The following is a 22,883-nucleotide window of genomic DNA, read 5'->3' as shown; positions in this document are numbered from 1 at the left end:
ATAATGATATCCATATTAATGTCTTCTCTTTTTCCCTACTTTTCTTTCTTTTTTGTACTTACCCTGACTGTGCTTTCTTAGACACAACATAAAACAAAAGTCTTTCAAAATTTTGATTGTTATAACTTCTGTCACATAATAATGCCTCTGATCTTCTTTGGTGATGAAACCTTTTTTTTTTTTTTCTTAGTTCCTTTTTGCATCTACGTTTACTTGGGATCCACCCTAGCCCTCTGGCAGAATTAGTGTCCAGATGAATAATCATTGCCTACATATATCTGCTCACAGAGACTTGTTCTCTTTTTTTTTTTTTTTTTTAACTTTTTGGGGCTGTGTTTGTGAGTTTTCAGTGCTGCTGCCTTTAACCAGGAGTTTGGTGCTGCTTTCCTGTCATAAAGTGTTAATTCCTCATCACTGGTTGCTTGCTGGATATGCTATAATGACTCTAATTCCGCAATTACTTATTGAGGAGCCATGATGTGAAAGGCCTGGTGCTGGGTACTGGGGGAAATAATAAAGGTTTCACCTTCTAGAGACTTAAGGCCTTCAGGAGGAAAGATAACCCTGAGTGAAACCATAAATTCTTCTGGCTAATCCCCTGCCAATATTCTCCATCTCAGTGAACAGCACACTATCAATCAGCTGCATAGGTCAGAAATGACACCTCATTCTCATACACATCCAACCCATTAGAAAGTCCTATCAGTTCTACCTCCTGAATATCTCTTACATCTATCTACTTCTCTTCATCATCACTGTCACCGTTATGGTCTAGACTAGCAAAATAGCCTCTAAATAGATTGCCCTAGCTCCTTTTGTTCTTCTAAAATTCATTTTATGTATTTTAATCAATTATCTTCTAAAAGTATAAGTCATATCAAATTTACTGTGTTCTTAAAATGTACAAGTAGCTTCCCGCTACTTTTGGGGGAGGGTACTGGACTGTCTGTGGACATCTCAGCACCATTCTCTCCCTTCTGTGCCATCTCTTGGTTTTCAGGGGCTGGCAGCCTGGAAACTACATTTCTCAGATGACCTTTCGGTAGCATTCTGGTTTAGTGTAGGCACTTTCTGATGGAGGGAAAGTGGAAAGAGAAAGAGAAAAAAATCATGGCTCAGGTAATGTGGGCAAATATGTGGATATGAGCAGATTGCTGAAATGAGCAGCTTCCAGGATCTTACAAAAATCCAGGCCAGGCTGGCCTCACAAAGAATGAATGTGGTTCAAGAACTGTAAGTCTTCAAAGCAGCTTTAGGAACTCTAAAATTTTTAGAAAAAGTTCTCAAAAAACTTATTTTAAACAGTCTTCAGCAGCAGTAGTCTGATCCTCAGATATTATGATGACTCACCTCTTCTCTGATTCGACCGCCTGAAGCTTGTGGCTAATCATTTTACTCAATACTTTTTGGGTTTTGCTTTGGTTTGGTTTCTGCTTACTCAGTTTCTTGAGGCCTCTGTTGCCTCACTTTTCTATGTCATTTTAGCTTTTGCTTTCACTTTCTTCTTATGTTCTTTCCATATTTCTAAAATTCTTGATAATCTGATCGGCCCAGGTGTTCACTCTCATCTCTATTTGAGTGGACTTAGTGGTACCTGTCTGAAATTTTGTTTCTGTAAAATGAGAATATTGCCTACCCATTTTATAGAGCTATTGTGACAACTGAATAACTTGTGCACAGCAGCTACTATGACGCCTGGCAGACATGTCAATTCTTTCCTTTCTTTTCCCTCAAGGCCATGCATAGTTCCTTTTTCTGGATCAGTGTCATTACAGGTACTTAACAAGTATTTACTGTATATTAATAAAAACTACATATGTATGTGTGTGCCTTTATATATATGTGTATGTATACATATACATAAAGAAAGATACACATGAGTACATATACACACATATTTATTATATAGCCAGCAATTTGAAATTTGGCATTCAGAAAAATAATACAGATGCAAAATAAAAACTATGAACACTTGCTATTTGAGTATTTTGTCTTTCTTCAAATATCTACTACTTATCATACTCTCAAACTAAAAATGGTCTCAGCTCTCCATTCCTGGGTTCCATACCAAGTTCTGCCAAAACAGTTCCATAAATCATTTATAAACTTATCTGGAAGACCCCTCTTCTATTCCTTTGCCTTATGTTTGTTTTCTGGCCAACCATCTAATCATCTAATGCTGATTTTGACAAAACCAAACACTAAATTTATATTTGACTTGCATCAATACTTTATGAAGAGGTCACACACAGATTTGCTGATAGAAAAAAAACACAAATGTTTCATCCAACCTTCAATCTATCATCCAACCTATCTATATTTATAAAGCAAATATTCATAGACATTCTGGCTATGACCTTTTTCAAAATCCAGAAATATCTGAAACAAAGCAAAACAAGAACACATAAAAAATACCCCCAAGTGCTTGATCTCTGTTACAGGGAAAACAATTATATAGGCTAAAAATCAGACCTGGGTTTCAATTCTGCCTCTGCTACTTACTGTCAAGCAATTAGGAATTTCTAAACTTGACAGGAAACATGAGACAGATGAGAAGTGCACCGTAGCAGAAAAAGTGCCGTAGACTCATAATCATGTCCTGAAGTCCCATTGCCCACTGACCGGCTACATAACTCTGGGCAAGTTGCTTAACCTACTGGCCTGCACTTGTAATCCAAGGACATTAAAAAAGAAGCTCCTTACAGCTCCTTCCCACTCTACGCCCCACGGTATCATAAAGAAGGCATTCATTCTTGTTAAAGTTTACTCTTTTCACAGACCTGAGCTCAGAGAACTCTCCCACTATAGCTGTTGAACTGTTAGGGAAATCTACCATGCTCATGTGCTTTCCTATTCTGGTGCTGAGAAGTCTCAGCCTTTGGTTGTTGTTTGCTTGTTTTGTTTTGTTTTGTTTTGCTTGTTTGTTTTTAGAGAGGGGGTCTCACTAGGTTGCTATTAATAGACTTGAACTCCTGGGCTCAAGCAATCCTCCCACCTCAATCTCCCTAGTAATTGAGACTGCAGGTGCATGCCACGACACCCGGCTAGCCTGTGGTTCTATAAAGTAGGCCTTGAAAACAAAATTAAACATAAGATTGTAATCATCAAAGACATAATTATCAGCAATCGTGCCCAAATAACAACTCCCACTCACAGCACTGCCTGGGCCATATTTCATTTTAATCCTCTAGTAATCCTCTAATAATTATTCCCATTTTATGGGTGAGAAAATCAAGATTCTTCATAGACCCTTTTAAAGTAAATAACCTACTCCTTTAGGAAATGTATTATTAAGACTTTCATTAGACTTTGATATGCTACCTATTAGAAAAAAGTGTTCTAGACTTCCCCAAATAAGTCAAAAGTCACTTATTACAAATAATAAATGTTATCAAAAGTCCAGCATTCAAGTTAATACAACAAACAGACAAATAATCCTTTTAAGTTTTAATCGGAATTGAAGATAGGCTGCATGTTCCCATGGACAGTCCCTATTTGTAGCATTAAACAGCTACTCTTCTGGCTGTTTCCATCCTAACTGCATACTGTTATCTCTAAGCTGTTATCAGACTTACATGCAAAGAATTCTAGTTCTCCCAGGGAAGAATTAGGGCTTTAGGGGAAGGGGGTAAAAAAACACTGATGGAGTTTCTTTTCCCCCAGAAGCTTTCACAGCAGCATGGCCAAGACTATAAACTCATGTCAGTTGGGAGGTTTTATCTCTAGAAAGCCAAATGGAGGACAAGGGAGGCTGATGAGGGGCTAGCAGGGAAGAATTGCGAGGGGCATGAGATGGGAAGCCCTGGCATCCTTGCTTGTATATTTTTGAGGCCTTTAAGTGGCAACAGTAGCTGACTGTATGGATTATGGGTCCAGGAAGAATAAGGGTATTATGTTAAAAAAAACTTGCTCTCAATACAGTAACCACTAGCCAGAGGTGGCTATTTAAACTTAAATTAATTGAATTAATTGAATTAATTAATTAATTAAAATTAAATAAAATTTAAAATTCAGTTCCTCTGTGACACTAGCAACACAACATTTCAAGTGCCTAATAGACACCCAAGGCTAGTGGGTATAGTATTAGAAAACACAGATATAGAACATTTCCATAATCACAGCAAGTTCTATTGGACAGTATTGCTTTAGAGTCTAGATTATCTAAGAAATCAACATTTAAAAGAGTTGAAGCTCAATTAGTACTGGAGAAATATCTATGGCATAGTGGTTAAGAGCACAGGCTCTGTACCCAAACTTCCTGGACTCAAATCCTGGCTCCAAGCCTTGCTAGCTGCACGATTTTGGGCACGCTAACCACTCCATACCTCAGTTTCCTCATCTGTAAAATGGGGATGATAATAGTGCAAACTTTAGAAAGTTTTTGTGAAGGTTAATCTATGTAAAGCACTTATAATGGTTTTCAACACATACTAAGTACTATTTAAATGTTATCTCTTAATATTAATAGTTTCTCATTCAAGCATACTTTTATAATCTAGCACCTATTACTGGGGAATAGATGCAAACTGATTTATGTTTGATCCTTCCTGCACCCCAGCCCCCTCACCCATGCCTTTGTTGGATAGGTTAAAACGCTGTCTTGTCATCGTAAGTATGGATAAGACCGGGGTGGACTCTCTTCTTACTTGTACAACAGAATGTCAGCTGCCTGGAGTACGGGGTACGTGAGCAGGCCCACCATTCCATCGTGCTTCTGCTTGGCAGTCTTGGCCTGGAGGGGGTGAAAAGAGATGAGGGGAAGAAACCTGACTTAAACCTAATTAAATTGCTAAATTAAGAAAATTTTAAAGTAAGCAAAGTATGATCGAAATCCACCTGTAATAACATTCTAACTTAGTTCCTTTTAGCAACTCTAGCCATCTTCTTCTGGCTGGCTTGCCTTCGTGCTCCGGGATTAGGTAGAAGTAAGGTGAGTCCACCTCACCACTGCCACTTTGAAGGATCCTGCACTGTCACTATCTCTTATTCATTTTATTAAAGTAAGGACATAGGAGTTTCCTAGGCTCTGAATCGGATCCATTCCAGATTTCACAGACAAGGCAATACGTTCTTATGAAATTAAATTTTTACAAATTAACATGAGTTAACATCAAAAGCCCTACTATATATCAGTAGAAACCTCCCAGAAAGTCTTACACCATGCTACTGACAAAACTGGAATGTTCTCTTAATATCACACTCAAAAAAAAAAAAAAAAAAGTCATGACACTTAAAAAAATGAAGCTAAGTAAGAGAAATTTTAATCTAACCAATCTTAATGGTCTGTCTTGACCTTTGGGTGATTAAGCACGGTGAGGCGGTGAGGGCAAAGTGACTTCAATGATCAGTACAGGTTCTATAGACCAAAATATTTCCTTACTGGAGAAGTCGATGGAAACACCAGAAATGACAGGAGAAATATTTAATAACTGGTGAGCAATAGGTGCCAGTTATAAACTACCAGCATGTACCCACTAACCATGTGCCCCAGCCACACTAATTCTCTTGCTGCAGTTGAACATTGCTGACATGTAATTTGTTTCTCTGAGCAGAGCTATTTATTAAAAGCAAATATTGTGTGCTGTTCCAAGGCCTAGGTATACCATCTCTTATAAAACAAGTGGATATTTTGGTGTATAGAGAAATCTTATTCGATTAGCTAATATGAATCACTTACCTCAAGTCTGATTATTTCTGAATGAACTGAACAATTCAATTTATAAACTTGCACGATTCCAGGGACCAAGCTCATGAGTTCACAACTCAGACTTCTCCCACCAAGGTGCAGACATAGCCTTTAAGGCCCAGTCTTTAGCCAACAACAACTTTTCTCTTTAGCCATCTTAATTTCACTGTTTCATACTTTAGTAACAAACTTTACTTTTCTGGTTATACTTCAAGTAGTTTCCAGCTTACAGCAACCAATGCTACAAGCCATGCAAAGGAAATTTGAAAGTTTGAACATACGATTCCGTCAGTACATCCCTCAAATACAATGTCCATAATAAGGGCTACTTCACAATTAACACCAGGTAAAGATAATGAAAGTTTAATTTGGAAATGAGAAAATGGGAAAAGAACTCAATTTTTAAAAGTTGCTACTGCATTAAGTTTATAGTCTCTTTATATCAGCATACTGGACCTTGAAATTATAAGGGAAGGGGGGAGATGTGGAAAACATTAATATTTATTGAATGTCTATTACATGCCCCAAATGCCTTGCATATATGTTACTCAATCCTCCATATAACCCTGGCCTGAGCAACCCTGACCTCTCTTCCACATCACTGTTCCACTCCTCACTGTCCTGATCAAAACCAAGCTACTCTTATCAGATCCTCTCACAGCCCTGGAATGCTGCCCTCAGAGCACTTTTCACACTCTCTTATTACTTGTTTAATTGTCTTTTCCCAATACATTACACACCTCAGGAAGCCTCTTGTTGACTGCTGTAACTCCAGCACCTAGCATGACATAAGACTCAGAAGGAATCACAAAAAGAAATGACCAGAGTAGGCAGTGACATGCCCTAGGATAGCCGTGTTTTTCCTACAAATAAGAAATCATGAACTAGTGGAAAGGGTTTTCCAGAATATCAGTGTCTTCACTAGTAATGTGGTAGGGGTTCCTTAGATACTATTTTAAAGTGGGAATAGTTCCTACTAAATTAGTATTCAGTTCTTGCAAAAAGGATTTCAGCATTAAACTTAGTGGTAGAGTATTATGATAAATGGGGAAGTCTTGCCTAAAACCCAAAACATGATAGAGAACATTATGAAATTTAGTTTCTAATTCTTGGCAATAATGAATCTGCAGCATTACCAATACTGTCTTATTTATTTAGAGTCTTCCTCCCTTGCGGCTGGAATAACAAAATACCACAGACTGGGTGGCTTATAAAGAACAGAAACTTATTTCTCACAGTTCCGAAGGCTGGGAAGTCCAAGACTAAGGCAAAGTCAATGTCTGGTGAGGGACCCCTTCCTGGTCAATGGATGGTGCTTTCTAGCTGTGTCCACACATGGCGGAAGGGGCTCTCTTGGGCTTCTTTTATTATATAAGGGCACTAATCACCTTCGTGAGGGCTCCATTTGCACGATCGAATCACTCCCTAAAGGCCCCACCTCCTAATACCATCATCTCGGAGGTTAGGTTTTAACATACGAATCTGGGGTGGAGAGGGGGGACACCAACATTCAGAGCACAGCATTTAGGCACTGTCACTTTAAAGCTCTGCCTGCTTCTTTCTGTAGCATAAGTGATGGCTGCTAAAGACCAGCTCTTGAGGAAACCACTGGTGCTGAAAATATGCTTGAAAAAAGCTTGAAATTGGAATTAGTGTTGCCGTAGCTGGGGACTACCTACCCTGGGGTTATCCAACTGCAAAAATAAATGCAAGTAAAGTACTACGAATTATCCAATTTATCTTTCTTGGTTGAACTTCTTAGAAAAAGCACAGCTTTCATTTTTTTGTGAGTTTGAACTGTTGCCTGGACTCAACTTGTTTAAATGTTAAATAAAATATGTTGTCTCTTCTCCTCACAATGAAAACGTTCTTAACTTACTGCCAGTTAATTCCAGTGGGGTAGGAGACAACTTATGGGTTCAGTAATCCAGAATTTGTGATTGTGTGTTAATTATTAATACAATATAATAGGTTCAAAATCATTACCAAATCTATCCAAAGGTAACTCTGATTAAACCATACGCAGATAAAAGCAAATAATTACTGAAGTTTTTTAAGTTGGAAGCAATCTTGGAAAATCCCTTTGTGTTCCGTTGAATACCCCCCCTGAAGCAGAGAGGTTCAAGATGCTGTTCCAGCCATCAGTGAGCAGCAGCCCAGGGAGGAGAGTAGACTCAGGATTCCCAGAGCCTAACACAAAAATAAACAGGACGGGAAAACTAGTTTCCTTTCTGTTTATCAGTCAGATCACTGGCATTTACCTTCCACTGGTGTAAATGTTGTAATCGAGGTAATCTGACCATGCAGGAAAGGATCCAACTTAATTGTGTGTGTTCAGATACCTAAAGAAATAAAACAGAACATTAACAAAGGTGGTGAATGTTTTTTCGCATATAAGAAAAAACTAAACAGACAAGTATTACATTACCTTAAATGGCTGAAAATACCCCCCAAAATCAAGGTTATTAAAAGAAAGACAGGTAAAGGGGGCTTAGCTCTGATTCATGATGCATAGACTCTAAGGAGAAGAAGAAATCATAAAAGCCAATGATATGATTACTAATCTAGTGTTTCAATCCTCTCCAAAACATCCCTAGCAAGTGGGTGACCAGACTCTGCTTCAACATCTTCACACAAAAGAGTTTCATTATGTCCTCAGGCATCTATTCTGTCTTTAAAAAGCCAACCTTGGCCAGGCACTGTGGCTCATGCCTGTAATCCTAGTGCTTTGGGAGGCCAAGGTAGGAGCATTGCTTGAGGCCAGGAGTTTGAGATCAGCCTGGGCAACATAGTGAGATGCCGTCTCTACAAAAATTTTTAAAAATTAGCCAGATGTGATGACACACACCAGTAGTATCAGTGACTTGGGAGGCTGAGGTGGGAGAATCACTTAAGCCCAGGAGTGCAAGGTTGCAGTGAGCTATGATGGCACCACTGCACTCCAGCCTGAGCAACAGAGCAAGAGACCCTGTCTCTAAAAACATTAAATAAATGAAAATTTAAAAGTAAGTAGTTATACACCCATCCCCTCCCCCCACCCTCATCCCCCCGAGTCAGAACATTCAAGCGTGACCATTCCCCAGACGGTGCACAATGCACTCATCATGTAGTTATACACCCATCCCCTCTCTCCACCCCCTACCTCAGTCCGATACCCAATTGGTGTTATTCCCAAATGTGCACTTAGGTGATGATCAGGGAAACCAATTTGCTGGTGAGTACATGTGGTGCTTGTTTTCCCATTCTTGGGATACTTCACTTAATAGAATGGGTTCCAACTCTATCCAGGAGAACAAAAAGGACTCCATATCACCGTTATTTCTTATAGCTGAGTAATACTCCATGGTATACATATACCACAATTTACTAATCCACTCATGAATTGATGGGCATTTGGGTTGTTTCCACATCTTTGCAATTGTGAATTGTGCTGCTATAAACATTCGGGTACAGGTGTCTTTTTTATAGAATGACTTTTGTTCCTCTGGGTAGATGCCCAATAATGGGATTGCTGGATCGAATGGTAGGTCGACTTGAATCTGTTTAAGGTATCTCCATAATGCTTTCCGCACTGGTTTGCAGTCCCATCAGCAGTGTATGAGTGTTCCTGTCTCTCCGCATCCATGCCAACATATGTTGTTTTGGGACTTTTTGATAAAGGTCATTCTCACTGGAGTTAAGTGATATATTTTTTAAAAGCCAAGCTTATTAAGGAGACATATACACACATACACAAACATACACACACTGGTTCTAAGTCCTCTCTACATAACTTCTAAATATATAAAAGCAGCTATAATACCTTACATGTAAATGGCAGAGAAAAGTACTGGACTTAAAGGTTGAGCTCTTTAGATCTAGAGTGATTTGAAAGTTAGGAATCACTTGATCATCTCATCATCCAAAAGAGTATGTTTATAGTTTCTAGTTCCTCCTCTTCTTTTCTTTTCTTCCTTTTAAGAAGAGGTCTAGTCAACAAAAAAAATAGAAACTTTCCCAAATTTGTTTTTGTTTTAACAAAATTTAATCAAATAAACAAACCTGGCAACAACCGGGATGATTCATGGGCCCAGGCCATGGTCTGATGACCTAGAATTTAAGTCCTCTGCATCTCATTTCTGTACCCTGGGCATTCCTAACTCTTCATTGATCGTGGCTTTTTTGTGTCCATATGATTTCCTTAAAAAGCAAAGCCTGTTGCCAACTCTGAAAAGTGGCCCCAAGTGTGTTCTCTGTGGGTTTTGCAAAAGGAACATAAAGGAATGGAGCTGAATCAGCCGAGGCCTATTTTACTAGCAAGGAATTGTCATCTGGTGTAAGATAGTTTCTTATTTTTTCCCTGAAGTTATAGAGAGGGAAGAGTTGTTTTTCACGTGTTTGACAAGGAATCACTTTTAAAGTTTTGCAAGTCCCTGGGCTGAATCTGTCATCTTTCTTCCAAGAAGCATTTGGGTTTCATTGAGGGCAGTGACTCTGACAGCACTGTCCATGCAAATTGCTAACTGCTGCTGTAAACAGCCATCAGACAAAACCAGCAACCCTGGATGTAAGCAAGAGGATTAGAGTTACTTCCAGTCATCAAGAAAAACACATTCCCATTAGAACTAATAAAACAAGAACTGTTTTTTGGCATGAATAAGTAGGAGAGAATTTTTTTTTCTTCTTCTTCTTTACTGAATTGGGGGAAAGGAATGAAAACAGAAAATAACCGTGGACATGTGGAGAGAGACAAGATGACGCCTCTTTAACTCTGGCTCAACTGCTTAGCTTTGGTGATATGCAAAAAGCTACCACCATGTCTCCATGAAATCAAGTATTTTCCTTGGAGTGGCTTTTTATTTGGACATATGGAATGAAACTTACTTAATATTCTGCAGAGATCTTCCTGGTGTTTCCAAAATAGGGAGCATATAATTAATTCAAATTATCCTCATACAGAAAAAGTAGGTAAAAGGTCAATGACAATTATATTTTCATAATTCTTCTTTAATAATTATATAAAAAGGGTGGTATATTCAGGATTTGGTTCTCTGTCTTCATTCATATTCATGACAACTGCTTGGACAGTTGCAGATTTCTACTTGGGGAAAAAAGCAAAAATGGTATCTTAAATATATTTTCTGACTTATGTAGTGAAACTACAAACTGTAACCTGTTTTAGCCACAGAAAAACAAAGGCATGGAACAATAAAGTGGCATATTGACTATCTACAAACAAGTCAGCGGTGATGAGCAGAAAAGAACCAAAGATTTCTGACTCTCTAAGTGTAACAGGTAAAGACGTGTGCACTCTTCAGTTACAACACTTTGGCCTACCTTGTTCACTGCTGTAAAACATAGCCTGGTACATTGTATGTGCTCAATACATATTTGTTGAATGTATGAACAATACTAAAGCCTTCAGAAAGAATAGGACCATTAGATTTGGCAACTGACTTGTTAGAAATCCAGGCAAAAGCAGTTTCAGAAGAGTGATTGGGATGGAAGCTAAATTACAGTGGGCTGAAGAGGGAAACTAGGAGGCAGGATATGAAGACAGATATGCAGGAAGCATAGCAGAGTAATGAAGAGCTCTATCTTTGGAGAGAGGTTGCCTGGGTCTGAATGCTAGTGCCACCACTTATTACCTGGGGGACCCTGAGTAAGTGACTTTACCTCTCTCAGTGCCTCAATTTTGTCATCTATAAAAGGAAGTTAACAATAGCACCCACCCAACAGTGCTTAAAACAGTACCTTGCACATAATAAGTACTCAATATATGGTGGTTATTATTATTATATTAATAGATAATTTTTAGAAATACTTTTTAAGATAATTGTATATGCACATATAATTATAAGAAATAATACAGAGAAATCCTATACATCCTTCATCCAGTTTCCCTCAATGACAACATCTTACATAACTATAGTTTAATTATCACAACCAGGAAACCGAATTTGATACGATCCATCCACCCTATTTAGTTTTCATTAGTTTTACACGTACTAATTGTGTATTTAGTGCTGTGCACTTTTATCACATGTGTAAGACATTTATTTTTTAAGGAAGGATAGAGATGGGATAACTGGTAGCCGATAGAGAGCAAAAATTTTGTTTTGGTTTTTAGGCTGGGATAGAACTACTGTCTATGTACTGTCTCCTCTGTCTATGTACCGAGCAGACAAAAAAGAACCACTGAAGATTCTGGAAACAGGATAATTCAAAGAACAATATTCCTGAAGAAAAGGAATGATATCCAACTGGGTAAAAGAATGGATGATTAAAACATCTTCCACTGAAACAGGAGGGGGGAAGTAAATGCAGATGAGGATGTATCTTGTGAGCCAAGTGTGAAGGACAGAAAGTTTTACAGGAATTCATATCTAATGGGCTCTCTTACCTCTCAAAATAGATGACAAGGCGATTAGAAATAGATGGAGTAAGAAACATGCTCATCAGAATTACTGGGTTTGACAGGAAGGAACAAAAGATCTTCTGGAATGGAGTTATATAAGCCTGATGTTTTGCAGATATTTTTCTGAATGAAAGAGGACGAATGATACATAAACTATACTCTTGGGGAAACCGAGATTCTTCACAGTATACTAAAACGTCTCCCTCGGCAATAATAGGCATTTTTTTACAATTTCCAGAAAAAATTAAATCAGTTGACTGCATTTTTAATTTCCTTTAGTCATTAATTATTAACCCTTAATTATTAAAGGTTTTTAATAGGATCCCCAAAGCACTAAACATAAAGAAAAAAACCTTGATAAACTACATTAAAATTAAGAACATTTCTTTATCAAACACCACCACTTAAAGAGTGATAAGAAGCCACAGACTGGGAGAAGACATTTGCACTACCTATACGGAATATATTGGTATATAGAATATATTAAAGGACTCCTACAAATTTATAACAAAAAAGAAGATAATACTTTAAAATTAGGCAAAATATGAATAAGTAATTCACACAAAATAAGATATCCAAATGACAAATTAATGTATTAGAACATGCTCAACTTTATTCATCATCAGAGCAATGCAAATTATATGCATTAAAAGTAAACTAAAGCCACCATATGATACCACTACACATTCATCAGAATGATTAAAATGAAAAATTCAACAGTATCAAGTATGGAAAAGATGCTGAGCAAATAAAACATTTATTCTCACACACTGCTATGGGAATGTAAATTGGTTGACCAACTTCGGAAAACTGACAGTATCTACTAACATTCAACATTTACATGTCCTATGACCCAGGTTATCCCCTTTTTAGGTATATATCCAACAGAAATGTGTGCATATGTTCCACAAAATATATGTGCAAGAACATATTGTAACAGCCCCAAATTCTAAACAATCCAAATGTCCAACTACAGTAGAATGGATAAATAAATTATGGTATATTCATGTAATAGACTACACTGTGGCACTGTAAGAACAACTTAACTGGTCTTCCTGCTTCAATCTTAGCTCCCCTACAGTCTATTCTTAACATAGCAGCCTAAGTGGCCAGTTTTTTTTTTTAAATCTACAATATCTTTTATTTACATTTATTTATTTCAGAATATTAGAGGGGTACACATGTTTTGGTTACATAATTTGCTTTTGTACAGTTTCAGTCAAAGTTATAAGCATGCCTTTCACTCAGATAGTGTGCATTGTACCCATTAGGTGTGCATTTACCCATCCCCTCCTTCCCCCTCCCACTTGCTTGATTTCCCTTGAGTTTTACTTCCATATATGCACATAAGTGTTGTTCAATTAGCTCCAATTTAGTATTGAGTACATGTGGTGGTTGTTTTTCCATTCTTCTGATACTTCACTTAGAAGAATGGTCTCCAGTTCCACATAGGTTGTTACAAAAGATACTAGATCACTGTTTTTTTCAATGGCTGAGCAGTACTCCATGGTATACACATACCACATTTTATTAATCCACTCATGTATTGATGGGCACTTGGGCTGTTTCCACATCTTTGCAATTGTGAATTGTGCTGCTATAAATATTCGGATGCAAGTGTCTTTTTTATAAAATGTCTTTTTTTCCTTTGAGTAAATACCTAGTAATGGGATTGCTGGATCAAACGGTAGGTCTACTTTTTGTTCTTTGAGGTATCTCCATACTACTTTCCATAGAGGTTGTACTAGTTTGCAGTCCTGCCAACAGTGTGTAAGAGTTTCTTCCTCTCCTCATCCACATCAGTATCTGTTGTTTGGGACTTTTTGATAAGAGCCATTCTCACTGGAGTGAGGTGCTATCTCATTGTGGTTTTGATTTGCATTTTCCTGATGATTTGAGATTTTGAGCATTTTTTCATGTGTTTGTTGGCCATTATAGATCATGTCAGTTCTCTGTTCAAAATCCTTCACTTAATTTCCATTTCCTCAGAGTAAAAGCCCAAGTCTTCATAATGGCTTATCAGACCAGGCATTGTTGTCTTCTCCCTTTCAATGCTGTAACCTTTGTGATTCAAACCCTACCCCTCTCCCCCTTTGTCGTTCTTCTCCAGCCATTCTGGCTTTCTGGTATTCCCCGAACACACCAGGTACACGCATACTTTAGGGGCTTTGTACCTGCTCTTTTCTCTGATAGGAATTCTCATCCCCTGGATATTCACCTACTTAGCTCCCTCACCTCAGGTCCTTGCTTACATGTTATCTTATCAAGGGGGCTTACCCAGACCACACTATTTGAAATGCAATCTGTTCCCCTCAACCTCACTCCCAATTCTCCTTAATCTTTTTCCATATCACTTATCATTTTCTAATATACTTGATGTTTGGCCTAATAATTATGATTATTATACATTTTATGTTACCCCAACAGAATCTAAGTACCATGGTAGCAAAGATTTTTGTCTGATTTATTCACTGATATAATATGAGTACCTACCACAGTACCTAGGACATAGTAAGTACTCAATAAATATTTGTTAAATGAATGCATACATGAAATTGAAGTTTCATTAATAGGGAAATATCTAAATAAAATGTGGCATAATTATTTAATGACATATTATACAACACATAAATTAGTGAGATTTATATGTATAAACATGGGTAGATCACAAAAATATACTGTTGTGTGGGGGCAAAAAAGCAAATTGCGGAACAGTACTATAATATTATCCACTTATGGAAAATTCTTAAAACTATACAAACAAAAATATTATATACTGTTCATGGAATTATACATGACAACCAGTATTAAAAATGGGCTAGATTGATATACACTAAATCCAAAATTTTGGTTTCCTGGGGATACAGGAAAGGGACACAGGAGGAGGGGTAAAGGGAACAGGCAAGGGAAAGAATTAAAGGGAACCTCAACTTCACCTATAATTTTTTTTTAATATAAAGAAGCCAAAGAAATATGACAAAATGTTAACAGTATTCATCCTTGGTGCTGGGAATATGAATGTTTGTTATATCATTCTCTGTATTCTGTATTATTAAAAAATTTCAAAAAATATTTAATTAACAAAACAAATACAGGATAGCATGATCCCCAAAAGCATAGCTGCTAGGTATCAATCAAAGCCATTCAAGCAATTAGCTGGTTCAGTAAATCCAGGATCAAATCTCTGTGTCCCTTAGGATTTTACTTTTTCCCATATAAATGTTATCTTCCCAGGAATCAGGTCCTGTAAGTTTTAGTTAGGATGCTTGGAAGACTATTCAGACTCACAAATTCCCATTTATTGCTTCCTCTCGGAAACGAGCAATTTCATGCTGTTATTTTTATTAGACTCTTATCATCCCCATGACAAATCTCCTTAACAGAAACCTTGTTTGGAGTTCTGATTTTAATTAAAAGAACTCTGTATCAATGATAAACGCCCACTCTCTTCAGCTGGTCTGCCTCCTGTCAGTACTTGTGTTTGCCAATGAACATCTGTATATATTTGAAGTTCCCTATACTTTTTCTTAGTTTAAAACTTCTAAAGCTAAATAAATAGCTTCTGTCAGCCTTTTCTGCCTTAAAAGTCGCACCCAATCTAAATTCTATCACTTATTGTGTGTGTGTGTGTGTGTGTGTGCGTGTCTTTATCTGTAGCAATACATTCATCAGCTTTTGCTAGGCCAAGCTGGGTAAGAAACAACCCCCAAGTTTAGGTGGCTTACAGAAATTATCTTTCTTATTCACATTACATATTGGTACCTACAGATTGGCTATAACTCTGTTTTACATATCTTCTCATTCTAGGACCCAAACTGAACAAATGGCCTCTATATGGAATACTCCATTATTCTCATGTCAGAAGGAAAAACAGCAAGAGAGCTAGAGCAAACATGGAATGGCTTTTAAAGATTCTTCCTGGACATGGTATATATCATGGCCCCTCACTTTCCATTGGCTAATGTAAGTCACATGGACAAGCCCAACATCAGTGGGGTAGGAAGAGATGCTTCTCCCACAGGATGCACTCTCAGTTACACAGCGGTGCGTGGAGACATATACTACTTCTTTTTTTTTTTTTTTTTTTTTTTTTTTTTAAGACAGAGTCTCACTTTGTTGCCCAGGCTACAGTGCCCTGGCGTCAGCCTAGCTCACAGCAACCTCAAACTCCTGGGCTCAAGCGATCCTCCTGCCTCAGCCTCCCAAGTAGCTGGGACTACAGGCATGCGCCACCATGCCCAGCTAATTTTTTCTATATATATTTTTAGATGTCTATATAATTTCTTTCTATTTTTAGTAGAGACAGGGTCTCGCTCTTGCTCAGGCTGGTCTCGAACTCCTGAGCTGAAACGATCCGCCCGCCTCGGCCTCCCAGAGTGCTAGGATTACAGGCGTGAGCCACCGCGCCGGGCCTTATACTACTTCTAAACAGGAGTTGGCAAACTACTGCTCTTCATCCAAATCTGGCTGTGGACTGTTTCTGTCTCACTCATGGGCTAAGAATGTTTTTTACATTTTATAAGGGTAGCCAAATTTTAAAAAGAGGAGAAGAAGAAAAAGGAGGAGAAAGAAGAGAAGGAGGAAGAGAAGAAGAAAGAGAAGAAGATGAAGAAGAGGTGGTGGCGGCAATGGTAGCAGTGACAGAGACCACATGTGGCCTGTCAAGCCTAAAATGTTTACTAACTACCCCTTTACGGAAAGTTCGATGATCTCTGCTCTTACAAGAAATGAAAGTGAATAACTGGAAACAATAATAATCTACCACAAGTGCATCCCCAAAATTAGCTGCCTTGAGGAAGGATAAGGGAGCTGATCTATAAAGAACCTGATGGCAGACAGCTGATTTTTTAACCAACCCTATCATTTCAGTGTGTTTTTATTTTAAATTTCCAGGTGGATATATTTGATAGCTCCAGGAACTCAGGTCCAACAAAATAAAGTAGGCTTTTTGTACTACATCAAAATTAAAAACTTCTCTGCTCAAAAGATACAGTTAACAGAGTGAAAAGGCAACCTACAAAATAGGAGAAAAATATTCGCAAATCAGGTGTGATAAGCAGTTAAAATTCAGAATATATAAAGAATTCCTATATCTCAACAGCAGAAAAACCCAATAACTCAATTAAAAAATGGGCAAAGGACTTGAATAGATATTCCTTCAAAGACATATGCAAATGGCTAACAAGCATATGAAAAGATATACAATATCACTAATCATTAGGGAAATGCAAATCAAAACCACAATGTGGTATCACCTCAGATCCATTAGCATGGCTGCTAACAAAAAACCCTCCAGAAAATAGTAAGTGTTGATGAGGATATGTAGAAATTGGAACTCTTGTACACTGCTGGTAAAAATGTATAGTGGTGCAGCTGCAATGGAAAATAGTACAGTGATTCCTCAGAAAGTTAAAAATAGAATTCCCACATGATACAACAATTCCACTTCTCAGTATATATATGTAAGAATTGAAAGGAGGGTCTCAAAGAGATATTTGTATACTCATGCTCATAGCAGCACCATTCATAAGAGCCAAAATGTGGAAGCAGCCCAAATGTCCATTGATGGATGAACGAATAAACACAATGTGTTATATACATACAATGGAATATTATTCAGCCTTAAAAAGGAAGAAGATTCTGACACATGCTACAATATGGATGAAACTGGAAGACATTATACTAAGTGAAATAGACCAGCCACAAAAATACAAATACTGCATCATTTTACCTGTATGAGGTACACATTAGAGTAGTCAAACTCACAGAAACCAAAATATATAATAAAATGGTAGATGCCAGTGGCTGGGCAGAGAGGAGAATGAGTTATTTTTTAACGTGTATAGAAATTTCAATTTTGCAAGATGAAAAAGTCCTGGAGATTGGTTGTACCACAATGTGAATATACTTAACACCACTGAACTGTATATTTATAAATGGTCGAGATGGTAAATTTAATGTTAAGTGTATTTTATCACGATTTTTTTTAAAAGGCTATGTAAAGAAAAATATAGATGAAATATTTTTCAGGTGGGAAAAATGGTTAAGTTAATGTTATGTAATTTTGCTTCAATGAATTGTTTTTAAATATCAGATGGAGGGGCTAGTTTGAGGCAAAAAGGAAAGATTTGGTTTCAGATGTGTTCAAATTGAGATTGTGAAAAGATATCCAGTTAGCGATGTTTAGAAAGTAGCCAGAAGTACAAATCTGGAATTAGAGAGAAAGGTAACAGCTAGAAACAAAATCTGAGAGAAAATAGCTAAAAGTTATGAAAGTAAATGAGACTCTAGGAGGGCAGACTACATACAGAGCTTTTTATCTCACAGCAGAACACTTCTAGGGATTAAAGAGAAGTCAATAAAAGAAACAAATGAACTGTCAGAGGAGTAGGTGAAAAGTAAGTTACTGCAGTATCACTGGAATTAGGATAAAGTTGTGAAAGGAACAAGTGGTCAATGAATCAGAGAAGTAAAGAAATATAAGAATAGAAAAACTTCTAAGTGCAGGTAATTTGGAGGTAATTATTATGCTTCATTAAAAAAACAAACACTGAGTTGTATGCTATATCCTGTAATATAAAGTAAAAAATATAAAACATATTTGTATAAGATATCTCTTTACATAGTTTTTATCTTTTATTGTACAAATTTAAGGTGTACAACATGATGTTTTGATATACATATACATAGTGAAATGATTACCACATTTAACATATCCACCATCTCACATAGTATCTTTTGTGTGTGTGTGTGTGTGTGTGTGCGCGCGCTAAGAACATCTAAATTTGTTTGTTTTTATTCAGATAAATAATGCTTAGATGAGGAAAAACGTCGATTAAAAAAACACTTTGAAAATGAAAAAAAATGAAAGTTTCAAGTCATAAGATGGTTTTCATATTTTTATTTTAAGCTCTATTTAACTCTTGCCTAAAATTCCTGGCAGTAAAAACGCCTTCAGTCTAATTCAAAGCACTATCTGAGACAAAGCCATCCTCTTTAATACTTTCCTAGGACTGGGGTCAACAGTTGAAACACATGGTTTCGTGGTGCTTCTGGATGATTTACAGTCTACAATATTTGAAGTAGTACAGGGAACACAATATATCGACAAATCAAATAATTATTTTCCTGACTAAACTTGTGAGCAGGTTGTTTCTTCATTGTATTGAAAGTGAGTGATTCAAAGATCAGATGAGATTTTCATGCCATATCTATTTTGCCTTTGACGATGTAAATGTTTGAGAGCCACACTAAATTACCTGCAGTGTTCCTTATGCTACATAATTCCGTGGGCTTTTCTTCTTTCTTTTGGTTTATATAACAACATCCTAGGAGCCTATCCATTTAAAAATATATGTATTAAATCAACTCTAGTGAGACATAATTTACAAACAATAAGACATACCCATTTTAGCTGTTCAGTCCAATGAATTTTGACCAATCTATACACACAGATAACCAGGACACCAATCAAGATACAGAACATTTCAATATCCCTCCTGACCCCCGCAAAAGTTCTCTCATGCCCCTTTGCAGGCAATCCCTGAACCCCCTGCTCCTGCAAACAGCTGATCTGTTTTATTGCTATGGAATTAGTTCTGCTTATTCTAGAATATCATACAAATGGAATTATATAATGTGAACCCTTTCATGTTTGGCTTCTATCACTCAGCACGTTTCTGAGATTTCTCCATGCCGTTACATACTTCTGTTTATTGTTGAATGGTATTCCACTGACTGAATATGCCACAACTGTTTATCTATTTACCCACTGATGAACATTTGGGTTGTTTTTAGTTTTCCTCTATTATGAATACAAATACATGTCTTTTTGTAGACTGTGTTTTCATTTCTCTTGGGTAAATATCTAGGAGTAGAATTGCTAGATCATGTGGTAAGTATACGTTTAACTTTGACAAACTGTTCTCCAAGGTGCATTTACTATTTTATACTTTTACCAGCACTTACAAGAATTCCAGTTGCTCCACATCCTTACCAAAACATAGTATTATACGTATTTTTAAGTTTAGTCAATCAAACACAATAGTATCTCACTGTGGTTTAATTTTGCATTCTTCTCATGACTATGATGTTGAACTCTTCATGTGCCTATTAGCCATTTGTTATCTTTGTTCATGAAATGTCTGCTCAAACATAGTGCCCATTTAAAAAATTAGGTTCTTTGTCTTCTTAATACTGAGATAAGAGTTCTTTATACATCTGGATACAAAGCCATGTTAGATGTATGCATTATGAATATTTGCTCCCACTTTACAGGTTACCTTTTTATTTTCTTAATAGTGTTTTTTTGAAGAACAGAAGCTTTATCTTTTGATGAAGTCAAATGTATTAATAGTTTCTTTTATGTTAAGTGCTTTTCATGTACTATTTAAAAAATATTTGCCTATCCCAAGGTCTGGAAAACTTTCCCCATGTTTTCTTCTAGAAGTTTTATAGTTTTAGTTTTTGCATTTAAGCCTATGATGGTTTTAAGTTTTTTAAAAATGAATATTGTAAGAGTCAAGGTTCATTCCAGGCCCCCCCATATGGATAGCCAGTTAAAGACCTAACACTATTTGCTGAGAAGACCATCCACTCTCCACTGAACTTTTGTTGGAAACATCTGACCATACACATGTGGGTCTACTTCTGGATTCCCTATTCTTTTCCACTGACCTGTAAGTCTATTCTTGCGTCCATACCACACTCTCTCAATTATTACAGCTCTGCAGTAAGCTTAGAAATAAGGTAGTATAAGTCCTCAAATTGTGTTTTCTTTTTCAAACTTGTTTTGAGTATTCTAAATACTTTGCATTGTCTTCTACATTTCAGGTTCAGTTTGTCAGTGTCTATAAAAACACACCTTGAGATTTTAATTGAGATTGTGAGGAGTCTATAGATCAATATAAAAAGAACTGACATATTAATAATACTGAGTTTTCCAGTCCAAGAACAAGTCTTCCACTTCTAGTAAAGGCTGAGTAGCTCTGTATCAGTCTTCTTGGGCTGCCATAAAAAAATAACATCGACTGGATTGCGATTGCTTAAACAATAGGAATTAAATTTTTAACAGTCCTGATGGCTGAAAGTCCATGATCAAAGTGCCTCCATGGCTGGGTTCTGGGGTGGCGGTTCTCTTTCTGGCTTTCAAATGACTACCTTCATGCTGTGTCCTCATATGACAGAGGGGGAGAGAGAGAGAGAGAGAGAGAGAGAGAGAAAGAAAGAGAGAGAGAAAGGGACAGAAAATATATGAATCTCTTTCCCTCTTCTTCTAAGGCCACAGACCTATCAGATTAGAACTCACCCATATGACTTCATTTAACCTTAATTATTTCCTAAAGACCCTATCTCCAGATACAGTCACATTGGGGGTTAAGGGTTCAACATAGGAATTTGGGGGGACACAACTCAGTCAACAGCAAGTTCCTATTGAATGAACCCTACCACAGATAGCAGCTATAAACTCTAGCAAAATGGAAAAATCAGCTGCCTGAAGGCATTGGAGAGCAATCAAAAGCAGACAGAATCTAGAGGGGTGTGTCCCTTATAAAAGGGACAACCCTGAATAAGTGTCCTTTTTTATGGCTTTCTGTCTGAGGACAGTCCTCACAGTCCTCAGGTGAAGGCATAAAAAGCATCTAAATATAATAGAAACCTGCATTCTTCCTGGCTGGAAGAATCAGAGGACAAAGTCTGGGTGACTATAATGGCTGGAAAATAAGCAGAGAGATTCCTAAATGAAGAGCCAGAGAGTGGCAGCCTTACATTCTATGCATAAGCTCTACCCAAATGTCGGCCCAACTCCTGAATTCCACATGCACAGGGCAGACTCCAAGCTGCCCAATTATGCTAAAACAACTGGTGAAAGAGTTCAGATGTTGCTCACCACTGGAAAAACAGTTTGGAATTTGAGTCTAGCCAAGTTAATTGCCTGCTAAAACAACAACTTTTTTTTTTTAAAGATATTCTTCAGAGGAATCCAGTGAATTCAGAATTTCTTTGTCATTTAAAATACTCAAGATACTAGCCAAAATTACTAGACATAAGAAATAAATAGGTAAACATAACCCATTTTTAACAACAAAAGCAATTAATGGAGATCAACTCTGAGATGTTCCAGATGTTGTATTTAGTGGATGAAAATGTTGAAGCAACTATTACAAATATGTTCAAAGATAAAGTTAAAATAATCTTAAAATGAATGAGCAGATAGGAAATCTCAGCAGAGAAATTTTTAAAAACTGTAAAAGACACTAAGTAAAAATTCTAGAATGAAAATATACAACATCTGAAATAATATCACTATAAGGACTTAACCACAGATTGGAAAGACAGAAGAAAGAGCTGCTGAATGAAAAGATAGATCAATGAAATTAACCATCTTAAAGAAGACAGAGAAAAAATTTTGAAAAAAAAAAATAAAGAGCCAGGCATGGTGGCACACGCCTGTAGTCCTGACTACTCAGGCAGCTAAGGCAGGAGGATCACTTGAGCCTAGGAGCTCAAGTCCAGCCTGGGCAACTTAGTGAGACCCCATCTCAAAAAAAAAAAAAGGAAAGGGAAAGGGAAGGAAAAGAAAGCAAAAGAAGGAGGGAAGGAGGAAGAGAGGAAGGGGAAGGAGGAGGGGAAAGGAAAAGGAAAAGAAAAGAAAAAGAAGAAGAGAGTGAGAGAGAAGGAAGGAAGGGAAGGAAGGGAAAGTAAGAAAATAAAGGAAGTAGTCTCATGAAACTGTATTTTGTAGGATCAGGAAGTTGGGTGTTATATTCTGTCTTAAGGAGAAACTACTTCCTCACAGTT

General features: G+C 37.1%; 1 protein-coding gene across 3 annotated transcripts in view; it reads right to left on the bottom strand.

Annotated features, from left to right (window-relative positions):
* Positions 1 to 22,883, bottom strand: part of WARS2 (tryptophanyl tRNA synthetase 2, mitochondrial) — an 86,824-nt gene that overhangs the window by 6,239 nt on the left and 57,702 nt on the right. For all 3 annotated transcript variants that reach the window (XM_069478897.1, XM_069478898.1, XM_069478899.1), the window contains 2 exons: positions 7,948 to 8,028; positions 4,647 to 4,732 (listed from right to left, as the gene is read on the bottom strand). In XM_069478897.1, the coding sequence (XP_069334998.1) occupies positions 4,647 to 4,732; positions 7,948 to 8,028 (167 nt within the window). The remainder of the gene's footprint in view (positions 1 to 4,646; positions 4,733 to 7,947; positions 8,029 to 22,883) is intronic.

The sequence above is a fragment of the Eulemur rufifrons genome, chromosome 8 (assembly GCF_041146395.1).
Source record: "Eulemur rufifrons isolate Redbay chromosome 8, OSU_ERuf_1, whole genome shotgun sequence".
NCBI classification, from domain to species: Eukaryota; Metazoa; Chordata; class Mammalia; order Primates; family Lemuridae; genus Eulemur; species Eulemur rufifrons.
Note: the sequence above shows the minus strand (reverse complement) of the source record. Positions and strands in the feature narration are given on the sequence as shown.